Genomic DNA, 23,400 nt, shown 5'->3' with positions numbered 1-23,400 from the left:
CCCAAGCGGGGGACTACAAGTCCCGTGATGCCCCGCGCGGCTCGGAAGCCCTGGGTGGGGCCAACCGCCCCGCCCCTTGCTGGGGACTACAAGTCCCGTGGTGCCCCGCGCGACGCCGAAGCCCTGGGCGGGGGCCAACCGCCCCATGAGGGGGGGACTACAAGTCCCGTCGTGCCCCGCGCGGCGCCGAAGCCCTGGGCGGGGGCCAACCGCCCCATGAGGGGGGACTACAAGTCCCGTCGTGCCCCGCGCGGCTCCGAAGCCCTGGGGGGTGGGCCAACCGCCCCAAGCGGGGGACTACAAGTCCCGTGATGCCCCGCGCGGCTCGGAAGCCCTGGGTGGGGCCAACCGCCCCGCCCCTTGCTGGGGACTACAAGTCCCGTGGTGCCCCGCGCGACGCCGAAGCCCTGGGAGGGGCCAACCGCCCTACGAGGGGGACTACAAGTCCCGTGCTGCCCCGCGTGGCCCGGCCCCGCCCCCGGCTGGGGACTACAAGTCCCGTGATGCGTCGGGGCGGGGCTGGGGGCGGCAGGGAGAGGCGGAGCGGCGGCGGTGCCGCCTGACAGGTGCCGCGGACGGGGATCGTGCGACGCGCGCCCCGTCCCTCTCTCCCTCCCTCCCTCTCTGTGTCCCGCACACGGCTCCCCCGGCTCCGCGGACGGGCGGGCAGCATGAGCCGGGGCGGGGGCAGACCTCGGGCGGCGGCGGTGTCGGCGGCGCTGGTCGTGGCGCTGAGCTGCGTGTGGCCCGCGGGGGAGGCTCAGGTACGGGGGGCGCGGACACAACGGAGGGGGAGGTGGGGGGGGGGGTCTGCCCCTGCTGGGGGGAGATGGGGGAGTCTGCCCCCTGCTGGGGGATGAGGGGATATGGGGGTCTGCCCCTGCTGGGGGGAAGATGGGGGAGTCTGCCCCCTGCTGGGGGATGAAGGGATATAGGGGTCTGCCCCTGCTGGGGGGAAGATGGGGGAGTCTGCCCCCTGCTGGGGGATGAAGGGATATAGGGGTCTGCCCCTGCTGGGGGGAAGATAGGGGAGTCTGCCCCCTGCTGGGGAATGAGGGGATATGGGGGGGGATGTGGGAGTCTGCCCCCTGCTGGGGGATGAGGGGATATGGGGGGGGTCTGCCCCCTGCTGGGGGAGATGGGGGGGGTCTGCCCCCTGCTGGGGGAGGGGGGGATGTGGGGTTCTGCCCCCTCCTAGGGTGGGGGAGCCATGTGGGCTTCTGACCCCTCCTGAGAGGGCAGGGGGCGAGACCTGGGCTGTGACCCTTGTTGAGGGGGGAGAGACACGTGCGGGTCTGATCCCTGCTGGGGGCTGGACGGCCATGGGGGTCTCTCCCCCGAGGTGGGGGCCGGAGCCGTGGGACCCCCTCATGCTGTGTCTGGGGGGGGGGGGAAGGCCCAGGTTCTGCGCTTTTGGGGGGGGGATGGGGGGCACATGGCTGCTGGGGGTGTTAAATAAGGCCAGAGGGGAGAGGGAGGCTTCTAAGTCCTCTCCCCGGAGGGGAGCGAGAGCCACGGCCGGCTCTTCTGAAGCCTCCATTCTGTTTCCTGGGGCTGGATGTCTTCGTCCTGTGGCGGAAACACAATCTAATAATAATAATAATAATAATGATGGCATTTGTTAAGCACTTCCTGGGTGCCAAGCACCATTCTAAGCCCTGGAGAGGATTCAAGGTGACCAGGTGGGTCCCTCTTGGAGCTCCCGGTCCTCATCCCCATTTTGCAGATGGGGTAACTGAGGCCCAGAGAGGCGAAGTGACTTGCCCACGGTCACCCAGCTGACAAGCGGCGGAGCTGGGATTTGAACCCGTGACCTCTGACTCCCCAGCCCGGGCTCTTTCCACTGAGCCACGCTGCTTCTGGCCCGTGGGGTGCCGAGGGGTGCGCGCAGTGTGTACGTTGCGGGATCTGTCAGGGAGGGGATGTCGGGGTGCCCTCCCTCCTCTCTCTCTCCCGGCTGCTGCCAGAAAGGCCTGGAGCCAGGACTGTTATTACCGTTAATAACAACGATGGTGTTTGTTGAGCGCTTACTACGTGCCGAGCGCTCTTCCCAGCGCTGGGGTAGATACGGACTAATGGGGTTGCGCTCCCGGTCTCATAATCCCCATTTTACGGACGAGGTCACTGAGGCGCAGAGAAAAGCGAAGGGCCTTGCCCGAGGTCACACGGCAGACGAGGTGGCGGAGCCGGGATTAGAACCCACGTCCTCTGACTCCCAGGCCCGGGGTTTTGCCATCGGGCCAGGCTGCCGCTTTAGGCTCCTGCGCTGGTCAGTCGGTTGTCTTTATCGAGCGCTTACCGTGTGCAGAGCACTGTGCTAAGCGCTTGGGAGAGTATAATAGAACAATAAACGGACACATTCCCTGCCCGCAACGGGCGTAGAGCGCCGCGCCAATCCGGTTGGAGCGGCATGGAAGGCGCCCCAGGCAATGTGAGTGCTGACTGTGTACGGAGCGCTGTGCTAAGCGCTTGGGAGAGTCCAGTAGACCAATAAACAGGCCCATTCCCTGCCCGCCACGAACCTACAGTCCAGAGGAACTGTTGGGGACCTGACCGTCGCGGTGGAAGCCGCGGGGCGGGTGGGAACGGGACGAGAGATTGTAAGCCCCCCCGGGGGCTTCCCGCCGGACTTCACACAGCGTTCGGCACACGGTAGAGGCTCGGTGAATGCCACCGACTGACAGGCCGAAGGCCAGAAGGAAAACGTTTGCGACAGCCGCAAGGTCTGAGGTTAATAATAATAATGTTGGTATTTATTAAGCGCTGACTCTGCGCAGAGCACTGTTCTAAGCGCTGGGGGAGATACAGGGTCATCAGGTGGTCCCGCGGGAGGCTCACGGTCTTCATCCCCATTTTACAGATGAGGTCCCCGAGGCCCAGAGAAGCGAAGTGACTCGCCCACAGTCACCCAGCTGACGAGTGGCAGAGGCGGGATACGAACCCATGATCGCTGACTCCGAAGCCCAGGTTCTTTCCACTGAGCCACGCTGCTTCCCCGTTTGGCTGTGTCCCCTCCTTGTAGTTTTCCTAAACTAAGGAGCGGCGTTTTTGTCCTTGGAGTTTGGGAGGTTCCAAACGGGCAGCCAACTGCCGCCTCGACTTGGCATCACACCTGCTGCCAAGCGGCCGAGAGCGCAAACAAAATACCACAGGTGGTCCCGGAGCCGGGGGCGGGGGGGAATGTGGCTTTTTAATAATACTGAAAATGTTGGTATTTGTGAAGCGCTTACTATGTGCCGAGCACTGTTCTAAGCGCTGGGGGAGATACAGGGTCGTCGGGTTGTCCCACTTGGGGCTCATGGTCTTCATCCCCATTTTACAGATGAGGGAACAGGCAGCGAGAAGTCAAGTGGCCTGCCCAAAGTCACCCAGCTGACAGGTGGCGGAGCCGGGATTAGAACCCACCACCTCTGACTCCCAAGCCCGGGCTCTTGCCACTGAGCCACGCTGCTTCTCTTTAAGCCCTCAACGGGCAGGTTGGGGGTGTAATCGGTCGGTCAGATGTACTTATTGAGCGCTCACTGCGTGCGGAGCACTTTACTAAGAGCTCGGGAGGGGACGAGAGGACAGTCCAACCGACGCGTTCCCTGCCACGGTGGTCTAGAGCGGGGAGACGGACATTAATAGAAAGAAATAAATTGGACATAAGTGGTGTGGGGCTGGGAGTGTGGGGGGATGAAGAAAGGGTAGCAGAAGAGAGAGGGAGAAGGGGAAAGGAGGGGTTAGGCAGGGAAGGCCTCCTGGAGGAGATGGGCCCTTCGATGGTGGGTGGGGGGTTCGTCAGCCCCGTGGCATTTTCCGCGTGACTTCAGTGCCGCCGTATGGGCGCGAGTGGGGCAACTAGACGTTCGCCCAGAAGGGAGAGGACAAAAACCCTCTTCCTTCCGACGATTTTCCCCACTGTAGGAACCGCGGGAAGGCTGTTAGTTATCAGAAACCCCGGCGCCTTTTCAAGAGTTTCCGACAGCCGACGTTACTCCCCTCAATCCCGGAGGAGCGGCGGAAGGGCCGGGGAGGGACGCTGCCGGGAGAATCCCGGAGCGAGGAGAAGTGGAGAAATGGGTGCCTCCCTGACCCTTCCTCCCCCTTCAAGATCAACCTGGGCTCCCTTTTTCTGCTTTCCTCTCCCGCAGGCCTCATCGCCACCCCCCTGCTTCTTTTTCCTTGCGGTGTTTAAACGCTCGCTAAGTGTCAGACACCGTCCCAGGCGTCGGGGTGGGTACAAGTGAATTAGGTCGGACGCAGTCCCTGCCCCGCGTCGGGGCTCACGGTCCAAATAGGTGGGAGAAGAGGAAAGCCGAGGCGCAGAGAAGTTAGGTGACCTGTCCGAGGTCACGCAGCAAGGGAACCCAGTTCCTCCGACTCCGAGACCCGGGCTCTTTTCCACTAGATCGTGCTGCTTCTCACCCCTTCCCGTCCATTCCCCAACCCCCCCTCCCCACTTTTGGATGAGGGTCCTTTGACCGGGATTTTTTTGAAAAGGCAAAAAATTAATACTCGGTAAGCGTCTCCTATCAAGCTGACGGGATTCATATATAACAGTAAATGTAGAATGAGGACTTGTATGCTGAATTTTCCCCTTTTTTTGGCCCGTTTCCTAGTGGGGGTGAGCGAGGGCAGTAGTTGTCCCCATTTGTTTTAAACAATACCACGTGTTCCATGTCATCAACCTCGAAGCCTGGCTCGGTCTCTTCGGATCCCGATGACCTAATGGACCGTTAATTAGCCGAGATCTAGACCTGAAGCTCGTTGCGGGCAGGGAATCTTTCTGTTATATCGTCGTGTCGTACTCTCCCGAGAGCTTCGCACAGTGCTCTGCACCCAGTAGGCGCTCAGTCGGTACGACTGATTGAGAGCCACGGGATAAACCGTTCACCGATCCGACTGGGATGTGCTTGCCGGCCCGCCTTCAGAAGGAGAGAAGCTGATGATAGTTCAAAAAATTTCGAGAAGGTGTAAAAACACGTTTGAGAAACAAATACAACAGCAAAGTGGGGCATGAGAAAACAGAAAGTGAAACTAGTCAATCCAGTTCCTTTATTTTTCCGCCTTTCACTTAATTTCTAGACCCCGGGCGTTTTAAAAGCCTTTTTTTGAAAAAGTATCTCCAGGTACGATTAAAGGTAGAAAAGTATTGCATAAATGACGTTCACAATTTCCCTGTCTCCCGGGAGACAGCAAACATCGATAGCGCCTTCAGAACGGTACGTTCATTTGCCGATCAATTAAACATCGAAGCGCTTTGAAGCGGAATAAAGCAGTACGGTTTTGGTGGTCGTGGAAATAAACTAGATTTTTCCGCAGGTCTGACCGTCAAGCCAAATGCAAGCCTAGACCACCAGGCCTCTTAAATTGGCCCCAAGAGTATCCGGGCTTGTGGAATATGGCTCGGACACCCCAAAAAAGAAATTCAACTGAAAAGCTTCCTGGAAAAGAATTGCAATATTTGCCCTTTACCATGAAGCTGCCTGGGAGAAGGAAAGAAAACAGTTGAGGGGATATATAACGAGTGCTTTTTTCTCTGGAGTTTTAAGGTAGATTAAAATCTTTTTTTAAGGCTAGCAGTTATTAAACGTCATTCACTTCTGCTTTTTTTAGTGAGCTCCGTGGCTAGCTGACTTTCATGCCACACTTTAGAGAGTGGAAAAACTAGCTGTCGATGCGAGGTTTCGCCGCGCTGTTGGAGGATGAGTTGCTCTTGCCGTCAATCTTGGCAGAGAAGAAGCCCCATTTTTACTGAGGTTGATTACTGAATGGATCACTGAATTAAAAGAATGCATTTCCTACTGATCTTCACCGTTGCTTAAACTAAACTGAAAGCGTATTGACTTTTCCCTTTCGAGCTTTCACGTTAGAGAGTGAATTTGAAAGCGACCGTGCGGTCCCCAGGGAAGTCATGGAAGCCACATCCGGAGACGGGACAGACCCGATAATTAATAAGAAGAACTATTTAGCGCTTGCTATGTGCCAGGCGCCGTACTGAGCGCCGGGATGGATCCAAGCAGATCGGGTTGGACACAGTCTCACATAGGGCTCATAGTCTTAATCCCCCTTTTCCAGATGAGGTGACTGAGGCCCAGAGAAGTGAAGGGACTTGCTCGAGATCATACAGCAGACGAGTGGCGGGGCGAGGATTAGAACCCGGAGCCGGTGGGGTGAGGCCCACCCCCGGTTGGGACCCCTCTGGGGCTTGTCTCGGCAGGAAAACCAGTGTCCCCCGCCCCCGCCAGACCCCCGTTTCTCAGAGAAAGCCACTAGCCACTGGTGTATCGATCCAACGCCCGTGTGAGCCGATTGCTGTCTTCCACCCGCGGCTTCCTGTGGTAGCCAACTCCACGTGCCACGGCGTGGAAACCTGCTTTTCTTTTGTTGCCTCCGAACCTCGGCCGTTCAGGCTTCGGCCGGTGAATCCCCACGGGGCGAGGTTTGTTGAACGGCAATTCCGTGCTCGCCCCGTCCCTGACTTAGAGGAGGAGGATGCCTCTTCCCAGCGGTCATCTGCTCCACACTTCCCTAGTCCTTCGGGATCGGAGAGGGCGGGGCTGGCAAGCTTCCCCTTTTCCGAGGATTAGCGTTGCCAGGCTTTGCCCGCCTCCCGGGCCCCCCACCTTTCTGTGGGAGCTTTTTCAACCAACCCTCCCTCTCTTGGGGCGACCTCTCTAGGCCTGCCTTCTGCTGGGGATCTCCGGGAGAAAAAATGTGGGTGCGAACATCGTGTCTCCAATCGACACCTATGGTCGTGGGTTCTAATCCCGGCTCCGCCACTTGTCTGCTGTGACCTTGGGCAAGTCACTTCATTTCTCCGTGCCTCAGTTACCTCATCTGTAAAATGGGGATGGAGACCTCACGTGGGTCAACCTGATTACCCTGTATCTACCCCAGCGCTTAGAACGCTGTTTGGCACATAGTAAGCGCTGAACCAGTACCATATTATTATTATTATTATTATACCGGCAGACACTACTGTTATTATTATTAAACTGGCAGGCACCTGTGGGTATTTATCTGTCTTCACACCTGCCCGTCGGAGGAACTTTGCATGATCTCAGGTCTTCTACTTCCCTCCTGGTTTAGCTACGCAAAACAGAGCTACTTTCCATAGGGCTTGGCCTGTTTTTAAAGGCGGAAATTTACGCCCTCAAAAGGAAGGGGTGGGGGATTCCCTTCTGATCACAGGTTTTTTAAATTAAACTGACTTTTAATCTTCACCCTCCTTGATAGACTCCCAACTGAGGAGGCCCCAACGATCAGCGGTTCTGCTTCTCTGAACCTGGGGGAGCATTTCTCCATTCTCCCATTCTATTTCTCCTCCAGCCCTGATTCTCCGAGGAGCCTTTGGGAAATTATTTAACTTTCCCGGGTCTGACCGTAGCTTTATCTCCGTTCCCCCGCCAGAGAACATTATGCCATCCGGTCCGTGTTTGTAATCTTGCAAGGAAGACGCAACGGAAGCACAAAATATGAGGGCCTGCCATTTCCTGAACCTTAGACGATCTCGTCCATCATTCCAGTGTTTCCTCCCTCTTGTCTTAGTCCTCTTTCTCCCGGTTTTCCTTTTCATTCTTTTGCCCATCAAGGAGTTTCCCTAAGCTCACCATTGCCATTGTCAGAGGCAGATGAGTGGGGGTGGCCAGACCCCTGACCTGTCCTATTAACGGTCCGCTCCGGATGCTTTTGAAAAGCCAAGCGCCAGTGCTCATATCGAATGCAAAGTCACCGGGCCGGCAGAAACGTAAAGTTTGTGTCTTAAGGTTAAAGTCAGATAGGCCTGTTTTCCCCTTTCCGTAGGCAGGGCAAAGAAGCCCGTCCTCCTCTTTAGCCATCCAGCTTTCGAGCGTAAAATCCACGGGTTGCTCCAAAATCGTGTATCGACCGCGTCATTGTGGGAGATGACGTGAGTTGTTTCCGAAACGTCTCTGAGCCCGTCGACTGTGTTACGTGCACATGAGCAATTCCCAATCCGTTAGACATGGTACAGAGCATCTACTTAAGAAGCGCAGTCCTTGACCATATGGCTGCTCGTTTCAAAGTGGGAATGAGAAAGGTATGGGTAATCCGGCTTTGTTTTGTTTGTTTTTGGGGGACTGAGTGGTGTGTTTTTTTTTTTAATTGCGCAGTGAGAAGCTTGTATGTGTGAATTGATTTTTAAATCCTCCTTCTTCCTCTGTAAAGTTAAGCCAGTCATTTGAGAAATACCTCTGAGGTTTGACCCATCCTCGTGAAGGTCCTAAACCAAAGCCATAAAATCAGTTTTGGTTTTTTTTGAGAAGAAAGAAGCGTTACTCTTTCACCATCTCATTTTCAACTTACATTCAGTCAGAGAGAGACGAACGGATTCACCGTTCCTTTTCAGAGTTGGTGATTTCGGTCACTCTGTCATTGACGTTCGGCCAAACGGCAACGAGGAGGAGCACAGTTAATAGTATTGTCTCTGGAGCGTGTGGAAGATCTGGCGGGCGTATCGGATAGCAGTCCTTTTTTTCCAGGTAGCTCACGAATCATTAACCTTTCCCGTATTAATTCTCCAAACGAGTGCCACCCACTCCCGCTCTTTGTCGATCACCGGGTTACGGGAACAAAGCGTTAACCTTGGTAGCCGACTCCTCTTACTTCGTTGTGGTGAAATGTGGCCTCGCAGAAAGTGTTGTGTTGCAGGTCATCGGCACCGGATCCCCGACTTGAGGAATGAGTGAAAAATGACGGTGGTCCGAAGGACACCATCTTCTTTTTGGGTCTGAGATGGGCCCTGTCCAACCCGATTACCTTGCATCTACAGTGCTTAGCAGAGTGCCTGGCACGTGGTAAGCACTTAAATACCACCAATTATTATTTTTCTTCTGGGTCCAGAGGCACAAAAAGTTATCTGTCGTAATAATCACAATAATAATTGTGGTATATGTTAAGCACTTACTGTGTCAAGCACTCTTCTAAGCGCTGGAGAAGATACACAGTCATCGGGTCAGACACAGTCCCTGTCCCAAACGGGCCTCGCGGGCTAAGGAGGAGGGAGAACAGGTATTGAGTCCTCATTTTCCAGATGAGGGAACTGAGACCCGGAGAAGTGAAGTGACTCGTCCAAGGACACACGCCAGACAAGTGGCAGAGCCGGGATCAGAACGTGGCAGAGCCGGGATTAGAACCCAGGTCCTTCTGACTCCCGGGCCCATGTTCTGTCCACTACGCCATGCTGCTCGGCCTCTGACGTTCAGTGAGGATACATCCTCCTATTAATCTTCCCGCCCTTTCTCCGTCCTGCCCTTTCGGGGGTCCAGGGGCGTTTATTTCTTGCCCCAGGGCAGTGGCAGTCCCTCTTTTCACTTCTGGAGTCAGGGCGTCCTTTCCTTCCGTCTCTGACACCGAGAGAACGAAGACCTGCATCCTCACGGGGTCAGCCCCGTGCTCTACCTTAAACACCCGCGGAAGACCTCTTCCTCGGGCCCTGATTTTCCACTCCAGCAGGGCTGTGCGAGGCGTGAAGGTCACCTACCAGGGCGGGAGCACCATTAGAGTGTGAAAGAGAAGCAGCGGCCTCGCCACCCTGCGGGTTCCTCGTAAGCAGGCTCAGTGGGTGGATTCCAGGGGGTCTCGGAGGGATCCTCAGTGCTTAGTCCATTGCTCTGCACCCAGTAAGTGCCCAATAAGCCATTGATTGAATGAGTGAATGCCTGGCAAATGCTCCCTCCCTCATCCAACCCGGGGAAAGAGGATTAGTTAAAACTTCTAAAACGGCGAGAGGGGTCGGGGGTCATCCGAGAGCTTTCTTTTTTCTCTCTCTATTCCTTTTTCTTGAAAAAAAAATAATCTGTCATCATTGGCAAAGTCAAGGAGAGCTCCCAGCACGCATTTCCCTCCTCTTCCAGAACTCATCCAGACCTCTGCCCCTGAACATCAGACTCTAGCAGTCCCCTGACGGTCACCCACGGGTGAGTTGAATGAACCGGACGAACTCATGAGCCTTTTTTTCCCGTCCTGGCAGACGTGCCGCGCCTGTGATTCCTTAGCCTTTCGATCCTCGACACGGGTTCTCACGTCCGCCGTTAAAAACCGTCGTGCTTTTTCTCCAGCTTGCCGGGGTCCTGGACGATTGCCTGTGCGATATAGAGAGCATCGACAGCTTCAATACCTACAAGATCTTCCCCAAGATGCAGAGGCTGCAAGAACGAGACTACTTTCGCTACTACAAGGTAAGGCGGCCCTCCTCCGGCCAGCGGCCGAGAAGCGTGGAAGAGGGACTAATGGCCCGAATGGAGCGGATGTATAATTTATGCCTCTCCCGCTGAAACCCTCTCGGGTTCTCCGTGCACACAGTGCCCTTCATCCGTCTCTTTCCCTGGAGGTACGGCATTTGGTAATAAGAGTAACAGCAGCAGAAGTGATGCCCAGCTTGTTAACTTTCTGTCGCATTATTTATTTTGACCATGCCCCGCACTCCTTTATATTTGGGGTTATTTCGTCAATTTTCGCAACTGCTCCCTTTTTTCTTTCCTCTTTATTAGGCGTGTCTGCTCTCTTCTTTCTGTTGGCTACTGTTCTTTGTCTCCCTGTTTCCCAGGTGAGATCGGAGGGTCCCCAAAGTCTAGGTGGCAGGTCTTTCCCCACCCAGTGGGGCTTTGAAAATCCATCTCTCCTATCCTCTCCCCTCCGTCCCCCAGATCCCTTTCTGAAGCCCGCTGTGTTAGGCCAGCCGGTCCGTTTCTGAGGATAGTCTTTTGTTTCTCCGTGAGAAGGATCCCACCCTGGCTCGGAACACATTCCTCCCTCAGGAACCCACCGTTGTCAAGGCATCTGAAGCGATCCCACTTTGACTCCAAGCCCGTGGGCTCCATTTCGTTCCTTTCCCAGTCTGGGGAATATCACAGCTCTTCTAAGTATCGAGTCTGCCTCTCACAGTGGCCACCGCTGAAAGGTGCCCCTTCTGATTATCGATAAACTTCCTCCTGGAGGAAAATTCCCTTACCAAGTGAATGGAAGTGTGCTCCCCCTTAGCCGACTCGGGGTTGAAAGGGGACTCCTCGGGCTCGGTCATTGACTGTCGGGCAGTTTGTGATTGATGCGGTAGGGTATCCTCAACCGGAGACACACGGCAGGCAAGCGTTGTGAGAAGTAGCATGGCCCAGTGGAAAGAGTACGGGCCTGGGAGTGAGAGAACCCGAGTTCTAATCCTGACTCCACCCCGGCCCGTCGTGGGACCAAAGCCGTCTCTCAGTCGTGAGATGCATCGTGGCCTAGTGGAAAGACCCCGGGTCTGGGAGTCACGGGACCTGGCTTCTAATCCCTTCTCCGCCTTCTTACGCTGTGTGACCTTGGGCAAGTCACTTCACTTCTCTGTGCCTCAGATCTCCTGTTCTCCCTCCTATTTCGACTGTGAGCACCATGCAGGACAGGGACTGTGTCCAACCAAATCAACTTGTATCTACCCCGGTGTTTGACATATAGTAAGTGCTTAGCAAAGACCAGGAAAAAACCAGCAACCTCATTATTGAAGAAATTCACCATTGTTCTAAGAGTGCGAGGGCTAAGAAAACCAAAGTGTTGGTTTAACCAGACAGCTGTGATATATATAGGCTTGTGGAAAGAACTAAGATGTACACCATGAAAGGTCTCTGTGGGCAGGGAATGTGTCTGCCAACTCTGTCCTCTCTCAAGCGCTTAGTACAGAGCTGTGCACACAGTAAGGGCTCAGTAAATACAGTCGATACCAAAGGCACCTGAAAATGTTGGACAATTCCCATTAAATATTGCCTGCCGACAGTCCTCGGAGTCAAATGGGAAGACAGGTGCCTGGTCTTAGGAGTCTCTTGGCCTGCAAGTGGTGAAGCAGTGGGCATTCAGCCGCTAAGTGTGCTGGGCAGAGCAGTCGATGGGAGTCCGGAAGGACGGAAGCCCTTTTTTCCCTCAGACCCACAGTCTTGTCCGATCACTGGCGAGGCCCCGACTCCTAGACTCCCCGAGTCTGCCAGGCCGACTGTGAAGCTGTGAGACCAAGCGTCTTTGCCGGGGGCTGCGTCAGTTGCCAGTGATTAGGGAAAGCAGGCTATCAAGAGGCATTTCCTTTTTCCAAGCCCCGGTGGAGGCCCTGCTGGATAGGCCCTCTCATGCCCAAAGGGGAGAAGTCAGCTTCTCGCAAGAACTCTGACGTACGTGCTGACAGATCCATCCTAGTGACGTCCTTAACGGTCCATTCCCCTTTTCATGTCCGTCCTTGCCCTACCACCTCTAACCAAGGTAAATTCCCACTCTTACGACAGCATCTTTCCCCACTTTTCAGTGTAGAATTCCTCCACCCTCACCGAGGGGACAAGTCTTCCGTCCTTCCCACATCATCGTTGCCAAAGTCAAGGAGAGCTCCCAGGAAGGATTTCCCTCCTCTTCCAGATAACGGTTGGGCCTCGGGCAGCTTTCCCTCCCTACTACCGTTACCAGTTCTGGACCTTGCTAGTCCCAGTGGTAACCAAAGGCCTTCGAAGAGCGATATCTCCACGGTCCCCCGGAGACAACCCCTCTCGATAACTTTTAAAAAGCAGATTTTAGAAGCGTGTGAGAGGAAATGGCTTCTGGGAGAAAAATCCTGCTGGGATTCATTTTTGGATTCGAATGACTCTCTTAGTCCCCCGGTCTTCTGACCGGTCCCAAGGGAGCTATGATTTCAGAAGAGCTCAGAATGTGTAACCATGGGAGCTGGGGAGTAGAGGAGGATTAAAATTCTGCAGTCTGAAAGAAGTCTAGCTGACTCTTTTTTCATGGATCGAACAGGCGGCTGAGGAAAAAGGATCAAAGGCAGGAGTATAAAGATTTGGCTCTTCTCCCTGGAAAGGGTCTTTCAATTCCTGCAACTCCCAGCTAGACTGTAAGCTCCTTAAGGGCAGTGATAGAGTCTTCAAATTCTTTTCTCCTAAGTGCTTAGAGCAGTGCTCTGTTCATTGTAGGTACTCAGAAATTTACAGTAGATTGATTGTGTCCTTTGGGGGCAACTCTGGAGAAAATTTCATCCACCCCCCAGTTGTTCTTCTCTTAAAACATTAAATAAGTCTCTTCTGGACCACTTTCCTTACACAGCTCCCTCCAGAAAACACCCCTAAGCCTAATAAAAAACAACAACAGCAAAATTTTGTTTAATTGAGCCCTTCCCCCCACCCCATTGCCAATGAAGGACAGTCATTAGCTTGGAGAGTTAAAGTAAGGGAAAGACAAGTAACCCCCTCATTGTAGAATTGATGCTCTAGGAAGTTATGTCCCTGTGCTCAAGGGCTGAAGATTGGCAGGGGGAGAAGGGTGTAACAGCAGTATTAATGGTATTTATTGAATGCCTACTGACTTGGAAAGCTCTTTGAGGACAAGAATCTTGTCTACCAACTGCGATGTACTTTCCCGCGTATGGAGTACAGTGCTCTGCACAAGGAAGGTGCTCAGGAGATACCTTTGAAAATACAAGAATCTGGCTAGTAAGGAGAGAAGAAAACAAGAATAATGAAGCTCTTAATACAGTGCTCTGCACACAGCCTTCACTAAATACGATTGAATAATGGGGGCTTTGGTTGGCCACATGTTCAAAGATCCGTCTTGACTCAGATGGATCAGTGGTATTGAGCGTCTTCTGTGTGCTGGGCACTATGCTGAGCCCTTGGGAGAGTACAGTACAACAGACTTGGTTGGTAGGTATCCTGTTTCTCTTCCTTTAAGAAACTTCCTCTGGGGTATATGCCTCCTGGGCCCGGTTTGCTTCTATCAATAACACTGTCCATCATGATCATTGTATATATTTAAAGGCTCGCCTATTGACTAAGCACTTATTGCCGGTATTTTTTTTAATCATTTGTTTTTTGCTCTTGTACTCTCCCAAGCGCTTAGTACAATGGTCTCCTCACAGCAAGTACTCAGTAAATGCAATTGAATGAATGAATGAATTCAGGTATTGCTGGACCGGCAAGGGAAATGAATCCCGGCTGAGTCCTGGTTGTTAATGATTTCCCCCTCCCGGGCTTGTTGGGAAACTCCAGGAAGTCTCCTGTTGATATAGTAGGATAACTGTTCCTCTTTTCTGCTTTGATTTCTGTTTCCCGCAGAGGTGGCTGACTAGTGAAATGCCATCTCTCTTTGGAAAAAGTCCCACTTTTACAGTTAAACCCATCTAGTTACCTGGAAACATAAGGGCCTCCACATGGATCAAGTTTCAATGATCTGATATTTTCAGGCAAGGGTGTCAAGTTCAAAGGACTATCGCCATTTCACTCTTTGGATCCGATCAGCATCGGGGTTCATTTTGGTATTTTTGAGTTCACCGAATATTCACGTTCTCTCTATTTTGTTTTTCCCCTCCGAAGGTTAATCTGAAGAGACCTTGTCCTTTCTGGGCAGATGATGGCCACTGTTCAATAAAAGACTGTCATGTGGAACCCTGCCCCGAGGTAAGAAGCAGGAGAGAAAGATTCTTTCCTGTGAGAATACATATTCTCTCCCTGGACTCTGTTCTTTGCATCAAGTCACCTTTGTTTTCGCCACCTTCGAGCTGCCTGTCATCCTTGAAACTACGACAAAAGACCTGGGTTCTGTCTAGGCCAACCACATTTTGGAGTTTCACGGACACTGTGTGCTCGTGGCACAAACGGAGCGACGTCATTCGGCTTCGGTTGTAATCAGCGGGGAGAGAGAGTCTTGTCCTAATGTTATTGCCCTGTTGTTACTAGCCATCGTTCTCCTCTACAATATTCCATTCGTGACCCATCTTGTTGCAGGGCCTAGAATAGGCTCTAAGGGGGAGTCAGAGAGGGAAAATGGCTTTGTGCCCCTGAGCAGATTACAATCTCAGGGGAAGACCGAGCAACTGAAATTTAGATGAAAAAGTAAAACAGCAAGGATGCGGAACAAAAAGGAATACGTAGATACACAGACACAAACACTCACGTGCCCGTATGTGCTCACTTCTGGTTTGCTCATGCTAATGAATAATTGTGGTGTTTGTTAAGCGCTTACTATGCGCCAGGCACTGTACTAAGCACCGGTGTGGAAACCAGCAAATCATGTTGGAGACAATCCCTCTCCCAAACTCTCAATCCCCTTTTTTCAGGTGAGGTAACTGAGGCCCAGAGAAGTGATGTGACTTACCCAAGGTCACCCGGCAGACAAGTGGCCGCGCCAGGATTAGAACCCCTGACCTTCTGACTCCCAGGCCCATGGTCTGTCCGCCAGACCATACTGCTTAATAATGTTAATAATGTTGGTATTTGTTAAGCGCTTACTATGTGCTGAGCACTGTTCTAAGCGCTGGGGGAGACACAGGGGAATCAGGTTGTCCCACGTGGGGCTCACAGTCTGCATCCCCATTTTACAGATGAGGTAACTGAGGCACCGAGAAGTTAAGTGACTTGCCCAAAGTCACACAGCTGATAAGTGACCGAGCCGGGATTCGAACCCATGACCTCTGACTCCAAAGCCCGTGCTCTTTCCACTGAGCCACGCTGCTTCTGCTCACTGAGATTGGTAACCCTACATGTAAATTTTACATTCAGACAAGGCTAGGTGGATTCAAAGATACCATAATCCACACACATTATTATAGCCATTATTCCAATTCCATTATTATAGCCATTATTCCAACGTTCACCTCTCTCAAGTCTTTGCAAGACCCGCTGTCCGTTAAACAGCATTTGACCGATTGGAGCTTCACAACTTTTCTCTTTGGCTTGACAGTGAGGAAAGCCTGAATGTCAGTTTGGGGACTAGTTCTACTAATAGTGAAATTTGAACCAGAAGAAATAGCCATCTTAAAAGACACAGCAATCCATAATTCTCTGACTCTTTTTTTCTCTTTTCAGAGCAAAGTTCCAGTTGGAATTAAAGCCGGGAGTTCTAATAAAGTGAGCACTATTGCCATTTATCTTCCTGAATTTCTCATTTCTGACAACGTTAAAAGGAACGTTTGGCCAGTAGCCACCCCGTTGTTATTTCTGTCAGGGTCTTTATTAAGCGCTTACTAGATTCCAAGCACTCTGAGAGCTGGAGTAGATGCAGGAAAATCAAATCAGACACCATCCCTGTCCTATTTGGGCCTCCCAGCCTAAGGAGGGAGGAGAGCAAGTATCTTACCCTTCTTTTGTGGGTCGAGGCCCAGAGAGGGTAAGTGACTTGGAGAAGGACACACAGCAGGCCAGAGCTAGAATCAGAACCCAGGCCTCCTGACTTTTAGTCCCGCGGTCTTGCCTCGAGGTCAGTTCTCTTTCACAGAGTGAAGTTGCAATTTACCTGTCGGCCCCGGCCAGAGAAGCAGGACGTGAGAAGAGCCGTTCTGCTGCCCTTCCCTGAGCTCCAGCTCGGAGTTTAGAGGTGGAAGCGATATTCCCAGACGATCCAGGGCTGAAACTGGAGCGGGAAAGTTCAGGGCCTGCCTGGGATTCTCCCCATTCTGCTCCTATAACCACAGGCCTTAGATTTTATGGGCGGAGCTGACCCTGCCAGCCTCTCGGCACTGACCAGCATATATTTCCTGTAAGACTAGAAATCCCGGGAAAGGGGGATTAATGATTATTGTTGGTAAATTTACCTGTGGATTCTTCCAGTATTCCAAAGCCGCAAATAACACCAAAGAAATGGAAGACTGTGAGCAGGCGAATAAGCTTGGAGCAGTTAACAGCACATTAAGGCAAGTCTTTTTCCACTCATTTCAAGATGTGGTTCATTTGCACTAGAAATGCCACTTTCTTCACATTGTATTTATGCAAAAATCCGAAGCAAAAGCATACGAAGCGGTTTAACAGCCACGTCGGGTCGTCGAACCGGGGAATTGAAGAGAACTGGGGGCTGGGTGGGGGGAATGAAAGGCATTTATTTGTTTACTTCGGAAACACCCAGGGTTTTTCCCCTTATTTATATTGCGATAGGTGTGTTTGTGAAAAAAAATGTAACCATAAATGTTCTAATATAAATGGAAGGGAGTAGGCAGCGAAGGAGGCCGACAGGAATGCAACTCGGGCATAGGGGATCATTTATTACAGGAAATGACTTCCGTTTCTATCGGGCAGTCAGAACTCAGCTCTATAGCTTAATTTCTTTTTTTGTTTTTTTCCTATGGCATTTAAGCACTTACTACATGCCAGGCACTGTATTATGCGCTGGAATAGATACAAGCTTATCCGGTCGGGCCCAATGCCCGTCCCATGTGGGACTCGCAGTCTTAATCCCCATTTTACAGATGAGGGAACTGAGGCACAGAGAAGTCAAGGGACTTGCCCAAGGTCACAGCATAGATGTGCTTCTCAAGCGTTTCATTTAAAAAAATCAAATATATGCAGATAAGTGTGTGTCTGTATATATAAATATATGTATTTATATATATATATATACATGTCTGTGACCAATAAGGATGAATTTTTTTCCGTTTCTGAAGGCTCCCCGTACCCTTGACTGCCTTGTATATATTTATATTATAGCAAGGATTGGATAGTCATCAGTATGAGCAAGTACTCAGAACAGTGCTCAGCGCTTAGAACAGTGCTTGGCACAGAGTAAGCGCTGAACAAATGCCATCATCATGGAGCCCAGTCTGGAGGAATGGGGATTCCAAAGGTCCCCCTTAGTCCTCTGCCGAAGACCGGTTTACCCTCCCCGACCAAGTCCCTTCCCCTCCCATGTCGCCTGCGGCCCCGCTGGCGGCTCCACTTGCGTCAGAAGAAAATTCCAGAGGCCACAGAGTGCCGCCGGGGTCCTTGGGGAGACAGAAATAGACAGAAGGGTCCCAAGGATGGGCATCACCTTTCCCATGTTGCTTCTCCCCACCCGTGCCCTTCCACTCATTCTCCACCATGAGCCCCCCAGCTCCCCCGCAGCGACGCGGAACATCCCAGGGCACGGTGAGCGGGAGAGTCGGCCCGGCCGGGGCTACCCTTCACTCTGCAGCCGTCCATTTCCCATCGGGGCCGTGGTTGCACGGTGGCTCTCGGACCCAGGCGCTGCCCTGGGGGCACCAGGGGAAGCCTTGCTTTGTTTCCAGCTCCCACCAGGAATGCCCCTGGACCATCCGAGAGAAATGTTCCTCCCGGTGACCATTCGTTGGGCTCCCGATTGAACGGATTATCTCTAGTTCTCTTTTCGGCTTGTGTTTTCACCCGTTCACTACTAGAAGTGACCGCCCGCGTAGCCCAGGATGGCGGTGGATTTTCATTTTCTGTAAGTTTTCCTTTGAAATCCAGGTTGCCGAAGATAGCTGAGCTTTGGACCTCGTGACGGTAGAGGCTTCAGAAACATTCTTGTTGGAACAGGGGCTTAAAAAGGAAAGGTTTTGATTATAAAAGAATGTTTTGCTATGAAGGCAGTGATAGGGAAAACTGCAAATCCATGCCTAATTAAATTACTTTTCCCATCCTCAGTAATCAGAGTAAAGAAGCCTTCATTGACTGGGCAAGATACGACGATTCCCAGGACCACTTCTGTGAACTGGACGGTAACGAGACCAATAACTACGATATCGTTTTCAGAGTATAATTTTTGTTTTTAATGGAGAGCACTGTTTTTAAAGCAGTGAGCAAAACCATTTTTTGAAGAAGGCCTTGAGTCTTCAGTGCTGGCCCTCCCACAGTGATCCTTAATTAATGCCCTTCAGGATACAAATGGGGCATTTATATCCAGTGACCCATCTCACAGGGAATCTGGATTTGGGGAAGGCAGCCGAAGCGCCCCATAAAGTGAGAGTCGGCGGTTTTTAGTCACTGGAGTGTGGTTGATGCTAAATGCCCTATTAATGATGGTGTTCATTAAGCACGTAAGCTACGCCAGGCACTGGGCTCAATGATGGGGTAGATACAAGCTAAGATGCTCAGACCTCTCTTGGAAATACAATTAGCGTCGAGGGACTGGAGAAGAAATAGGTAACTTATTCCTTCCGGACCTGCTGCCTAGGAACTGAGATTCCCCAGAAACCAGTGGCCTACATTTCCCGGGGGCCCCTGGGAATGGTAGCTAAGCAGCCTGTCAGGAAAAGCCTTTAAATTCAGGAGAGGGAACCCTTGCTGTTCCAGCAGGCAGGAAGAAGGAAATTATCTGTTTGCAGAGCACTTCAGTAAGCGCTTGGGACAGAATTGGTAGACATGTTCCTTGCCCATAAAGAGTTTACAGACTAGGTAACTAAGGAGATGGGGAAGTTTTGGATCTGCCTTGGCTTTCATACCGATAATAGTTATTATTATAGTAGTTGTTAACTCAGTGCTGAGTGCTGGGGCAGATATAATGCAAACACTAAATAAATAATAGTAATTATGGTGTTTGTTAGGCACTTACTATGTACCAGGCGTTGTACTAACTGCTGGGAGAATACAAGCAAATTGAGTTGGACACAGTCCCTGTCCTCTTTCGGGCTCACAGTCTTAATGCCCATTTTACAGATGAGGTAACTAAGGCCCAGAGAAGTGAAGTGGCTTGTCCAAGGCCGACAAGTGGCAGAGTCAGGATCGGAAGCCACGACCGTCCGACTCCCCGGCCCGTGCTCTATCCACCACGCCATGCTACTCCTCTAAACGACCGCAGCTGCAATCTGAGGGTTGTGAGAAAAGTCCTGCGGTCCCCAAGAATCTTTCCCCGGCTCCCTCCAGCCTGCTAGGGCAGCTTAGACCGATCGCGCTACGGATAGCCATCGCAGTCTTGAGCCAAATCATCTGAAATAGCTTGGAATCCAATCCCGAGGCAGATCTTAAGGCTGGCCTCTAACCACATTAGAGTAAGACCCGCTTGGGAGAGAGGGTGTCTGTTTCCCCTGGCAGCAGCCTTCAGTCCCGAGATTCCCCAAGGAGCTGTGGGGCAGTTCTATTCCATGGCTCCGCTCCGGTTCAGGATGGCCCAGCCATATCAAATAATAATAGTAATTGTGGAATTTAAGTGCTTACTATGTGCCAGGCACTGTGCTCAGCACTGGGGTAGATACAAGGTTAGACACAGTCAGCCAATGTCAGTCAGTCGTAACTTATTGAGCACTCACTGCATGCTGAGCACTGAACTAAGCATTTGGGAGAGTGCAATAGAACAGACACATTCCCTGCCCACAGCGAGGTTACAGTCTAGAGGGGGAGGCAGACATTAATAAAAATGAGTAAATTACACATATGTAAGTGTCAAGGGAATGAATGAAGGGAGCGAGTCAGGGCGACGCAGAAGGGAGAGGGAGAAGAGGAAAGGAGGGCCTAGGAAAGACCTCTTGGAGGAGATGGGCTTTCAACAAGGCACATCAAAAGTTGAAAATAAGTGCTTCCTAAATACAGCGAGAGCTTTGAATCGATCCAGCCCAGGTCAGTGGTGGAAAGAACTGCATTTAGTTTTGATCCTCCTATCAGTCACTGTCGATTAAATCCGAGGATTTCGATGAAGTGTCCCGTACATAAAGATAAATGTCAGACTATTTAAAATGTGGATGAAGTAGGGGCCCCTGTGGATCCACTTGTTTCAATTAAAATGACTTTTTTTATCCGTCTCTCTTCAAGTGAGGCACTGCTTCTTTTTCATCTGGGTATTCGGGCGATAGGCAGAGTCAGGAAATCAAGTAGCACATTTATTTGAAAAATCGCTTTCCTAGTCCCATCTGGACTCAGGTTTGAATTGTTTGGCTAGAAGATTGGTCTATAAACTCAGAGAGTGAGTGACAGGAAGATTTATGATTTTTTTAACAAGCTCTTGTTCAGACCGGCACACACGGAAGAGAAAAAGTACACAAAACAATGGAATGGAATTCTCGGCGTCTTGAGGTGTTTTCGGTTCCGTGTCTTGCTGCTCAAATTTGGGAAATACATTTCTTGGCTCTCAAAGAAGTTTGGGAACAGTTCCAAATTAAGGGGAAGTTGTAAAGAGTGCCTTGAGGGCAGTGAGATTTTGTCTTCATCTCATCCATATCGAGTTTCTTGACCGAACATAAAGAGAGAGCCATTCAACAGATTCTCATTTTGAATTCTGCCCAGTCTCAGCCCGGGCTTCGACGCGGAGTTAGTCGGATATAAAACAAGGTTTTTGGGCCGGTGGCAAATCAGTCAGTTGAGGGCATCGTATTTATTGAGTGCCGACAGCAAAGAGAACTATACTGAGCCCTTGGGAAAGGACGGAGTTAGCTTGGCACGTGATACACACGTAAGACTGTGAGCTCGTTGTGGTCAGGGAATGTGTCTGTTTGTTGTTACACTGTACTCTCCCAAGCGCTTAATACAGTTCTTTGCGCACAGTAAGAGCTCAATAAATATGAGTGAAGAAGTACAAAACACAGCACATTAGTAGTAGTAGTAAGCGTTCGATAAATACCATTGCTGGAATGGTTGTATATATGTGTGTGTGTGTGTACTGAGGAGGGATATAAATACATATGTGTATATGCACAAATATGCATAGGTATGTATATGTAAGAGTGCTGAGGAGGACTGTCAGTAAGTCCGTAAGTGATAGAGCTGGCTGGGCGGGTTTAATGCAGTTGAGCTCAGTACAGTCTTCTGCACGCAGTAAGTGCTCAGTAAATATTGATGGATTGATTGATTGGAAGAGGTGGGATTTTGGGAGGGTTTTGAAGGTAGGCAATGGTTTGTTCCGTCGGACCCGGAGAAGGAGGGAGGAGGTTCCAGGCTGTGGAAAGAGCGGGAACGAGAAGGGGAAGGCGGGAGAGTCGAGGGAGAACCATCCCAAGGCCGTCTCCCTTCCAGATGAAACGTCTCCGTCCGCCCAGTACGTAGACCTGCTGCTGAACCCCGAGCGCTACACTGGCTACAAAGGGTCCTCTGCCTGGAGAGTGTGGAACAGCATCTATGAGGAAAACTGTTTCAAGTAACTGGGGACGGGGAAGGGAAATGCTTTCCTACGGTCTGTGAAACTCCAATCGCTCCTAAACCTATTTATCCCGATCGTCGTTTTCTAGGCCTCGGTCTGTCTATCGGCCTTTAAATCCACTGGCACCTAGCAGGGGTGAGTTTCCGCTTCGTCTGTGTACCTAAGACATTCTTGCCGAGGCTTCCGTAGAGTCATGTGGAGAGCTCACCAGAGTAGAGGCTCTCTTCAGATCGAAGGTATTTATCGTCGTCCTTCCATCGAGCTCTCTTCCAGAGTAGTCTGCAGGGCGTTAAATTCAGCATTGCCTCACCCTGGACGAGAGTGTAAAACTGCGCAGATTCCCCCCCACCATCCAGTGGGAGTTAGGGAATTAGAGGGGTCTCCCCCAAGCTAGTGAGACAGACAAAAGTGGTTTACAAATAATGGGAAGCGGTGGCAAAGAAGCATATAACAGGAAGTAGTGTGAATGTGTCAGGAGGAAATAGCCGAATGAATAAATACACAAATAATTATGCGGACACGTACAGCATTAATTCTGGCTGTGGCTTAGTTGCTACATAGTCAGACATCAGTTGTTGGGACAAGCAGTCTTAACTCGCTGAAATATTATTTTTTTTCCCCTGACAACACATAGCAATTTGTTCAGTTACGAAGCAGGGCCTTGTAAATATTTTATGCATCTGTGCTTCTGGTGCACAGATAAGATATCTTCAGTAACGGGATGATTATTAGATGAGACTTAGATTACTTCCCAAATTTTCATCTTAACTAAAGACGTGCTCTCATTCTTGAACAGAAATCTGTCAGATTGGAGAACTTTAAAGTGTCCCAACTTAATCACTTTTATGTTGTTTTCTCTTTCAGGGAAGGATGATGGTGAGTTGGTTTTTTTGGTTTTGTTTTAATAGTATTTAAGCGCTTTATTATGTGCTGGATACTCTATTAAGCGCTGGGGTAGATGCAAGATCATCAGATTGGACAGAGCTCCTGGTAGAGTGTTCACAGTGGCCTTGGATATTTTTCCTTTGATTCCATTTTCCCCCCCATTAAAAATAAAGCAGTCGTTATTTTGGTCATGAGTCCGTCATAGCAAGTGGATTGCAACCTAGCTCTGTTGGACTTCATTCTGTCGGGTTTACTGATCACTTACTGTGTGCAGAGCACCGTACTGAGCGCTTGGGAGCTTCCCTGCCCACAACGAGCTTTCAGTCTAGAGGGGGAGACAGATATTATAGAATTAAATAAATGACAGATAAGGACATAAGTGCTGTGGGGCTGGCGGCGGCGAGGGGGAATGAATAAAGTGAGCAAGTCAGGGCGATGCTGAAGGGAGTGGGAGAAGAGGAAGGGAGGGCTTAGTCAGAGAAGGTATCTTGGACAGAGTGGGCCAGTCCCTGGGAGCCATTACTGCTCTAGGAGTGGTCCAGACCAGTCCCCAGGACCCCGGGAAGAGCCAGGTCAATGCTGAGGCTTCCAAGGGCTTGGGTCCCCCTCTATTCTGGGAGACCTGGACTGATTCTGGGGCTCCCAGCCTGAGCCACGTTTGCCAAATCGTAGCCCAGAGCTAAGGCCTCCAAGTCTCTCCCTTGAGTTCAGAGGGGGATGTCTGGGGGGGTGGGG

At 51.3% G+C, this 23,400-nt stretch overlaps 1 protein-coding gene across 1 annotated transcript in view; it reads left to right on the top strand.

The window, feature by feature from the left end:
• Positions 1-523: 523 nt before the first annotated feature.
• ERO1B (endoplasmic reticulum oxidoreductase 1 beta) overlaps positions 524-23,400 on the top strand; it is a 38,151-nt gene continuing 15,274 nt past the window's right edge. Inside the window, exons 1-9 of the mRNA XM_029047218.2 lie at positions 524-764; positions 10,065-10,184; positions 14,322-14,405; positions 15,813-15,854; positions 16,554-16,636; positions 18,360-18,433; positions 21,657-21,777; positions 21,869-21,915; positions 22,645-22,656. Of these exons, the coding sequence (XP_028903051.1) occupies positions 672-764; positions 10,065-10,184; positions 14,322-14,405; positions 15,813-15,854; positions 16,554-16,636; positions 18,360-18,433; positions 21,657-21,777; positions 21,869-21,915; positions 22,645-22,656 (676 nt within the window). The 5' untranslated portion in view covers positions 524-671. The remainder of the gene's footprint in view (positions 765-10,064; positions 10,185-14,321; positions 14,406-15,812; positions 15,855-16,553; positions 16,637-18,359; positions 18,434-21,656; positions 21,778-21,868; positions 21,916-22,644; positions 22,657-23,400) is intronic.

The sequence above is a fragment of the Ornithorhynchus anatinus genome, chromosome 19 (assembly GCF_004115215.2).
Source record: "Ornithorhynchus anatinus isolate Pmale09 chromosome 19, mOrnAna1.pri.v4, whole genome shotgun sequence".
Taxonomy (NCBI): Eukaryota; Metazoa; Chordata; class Mammalia; order Monotremata; family Ornithorhynchidae; genus Ornithorhynchus; species Ornithorhynchus anatinus.
The sequence above is the reverse complement of the archived record's forward strand: the minus strand, read 5'-3'. Positions and strand labels throughout refer to the sequence as shown.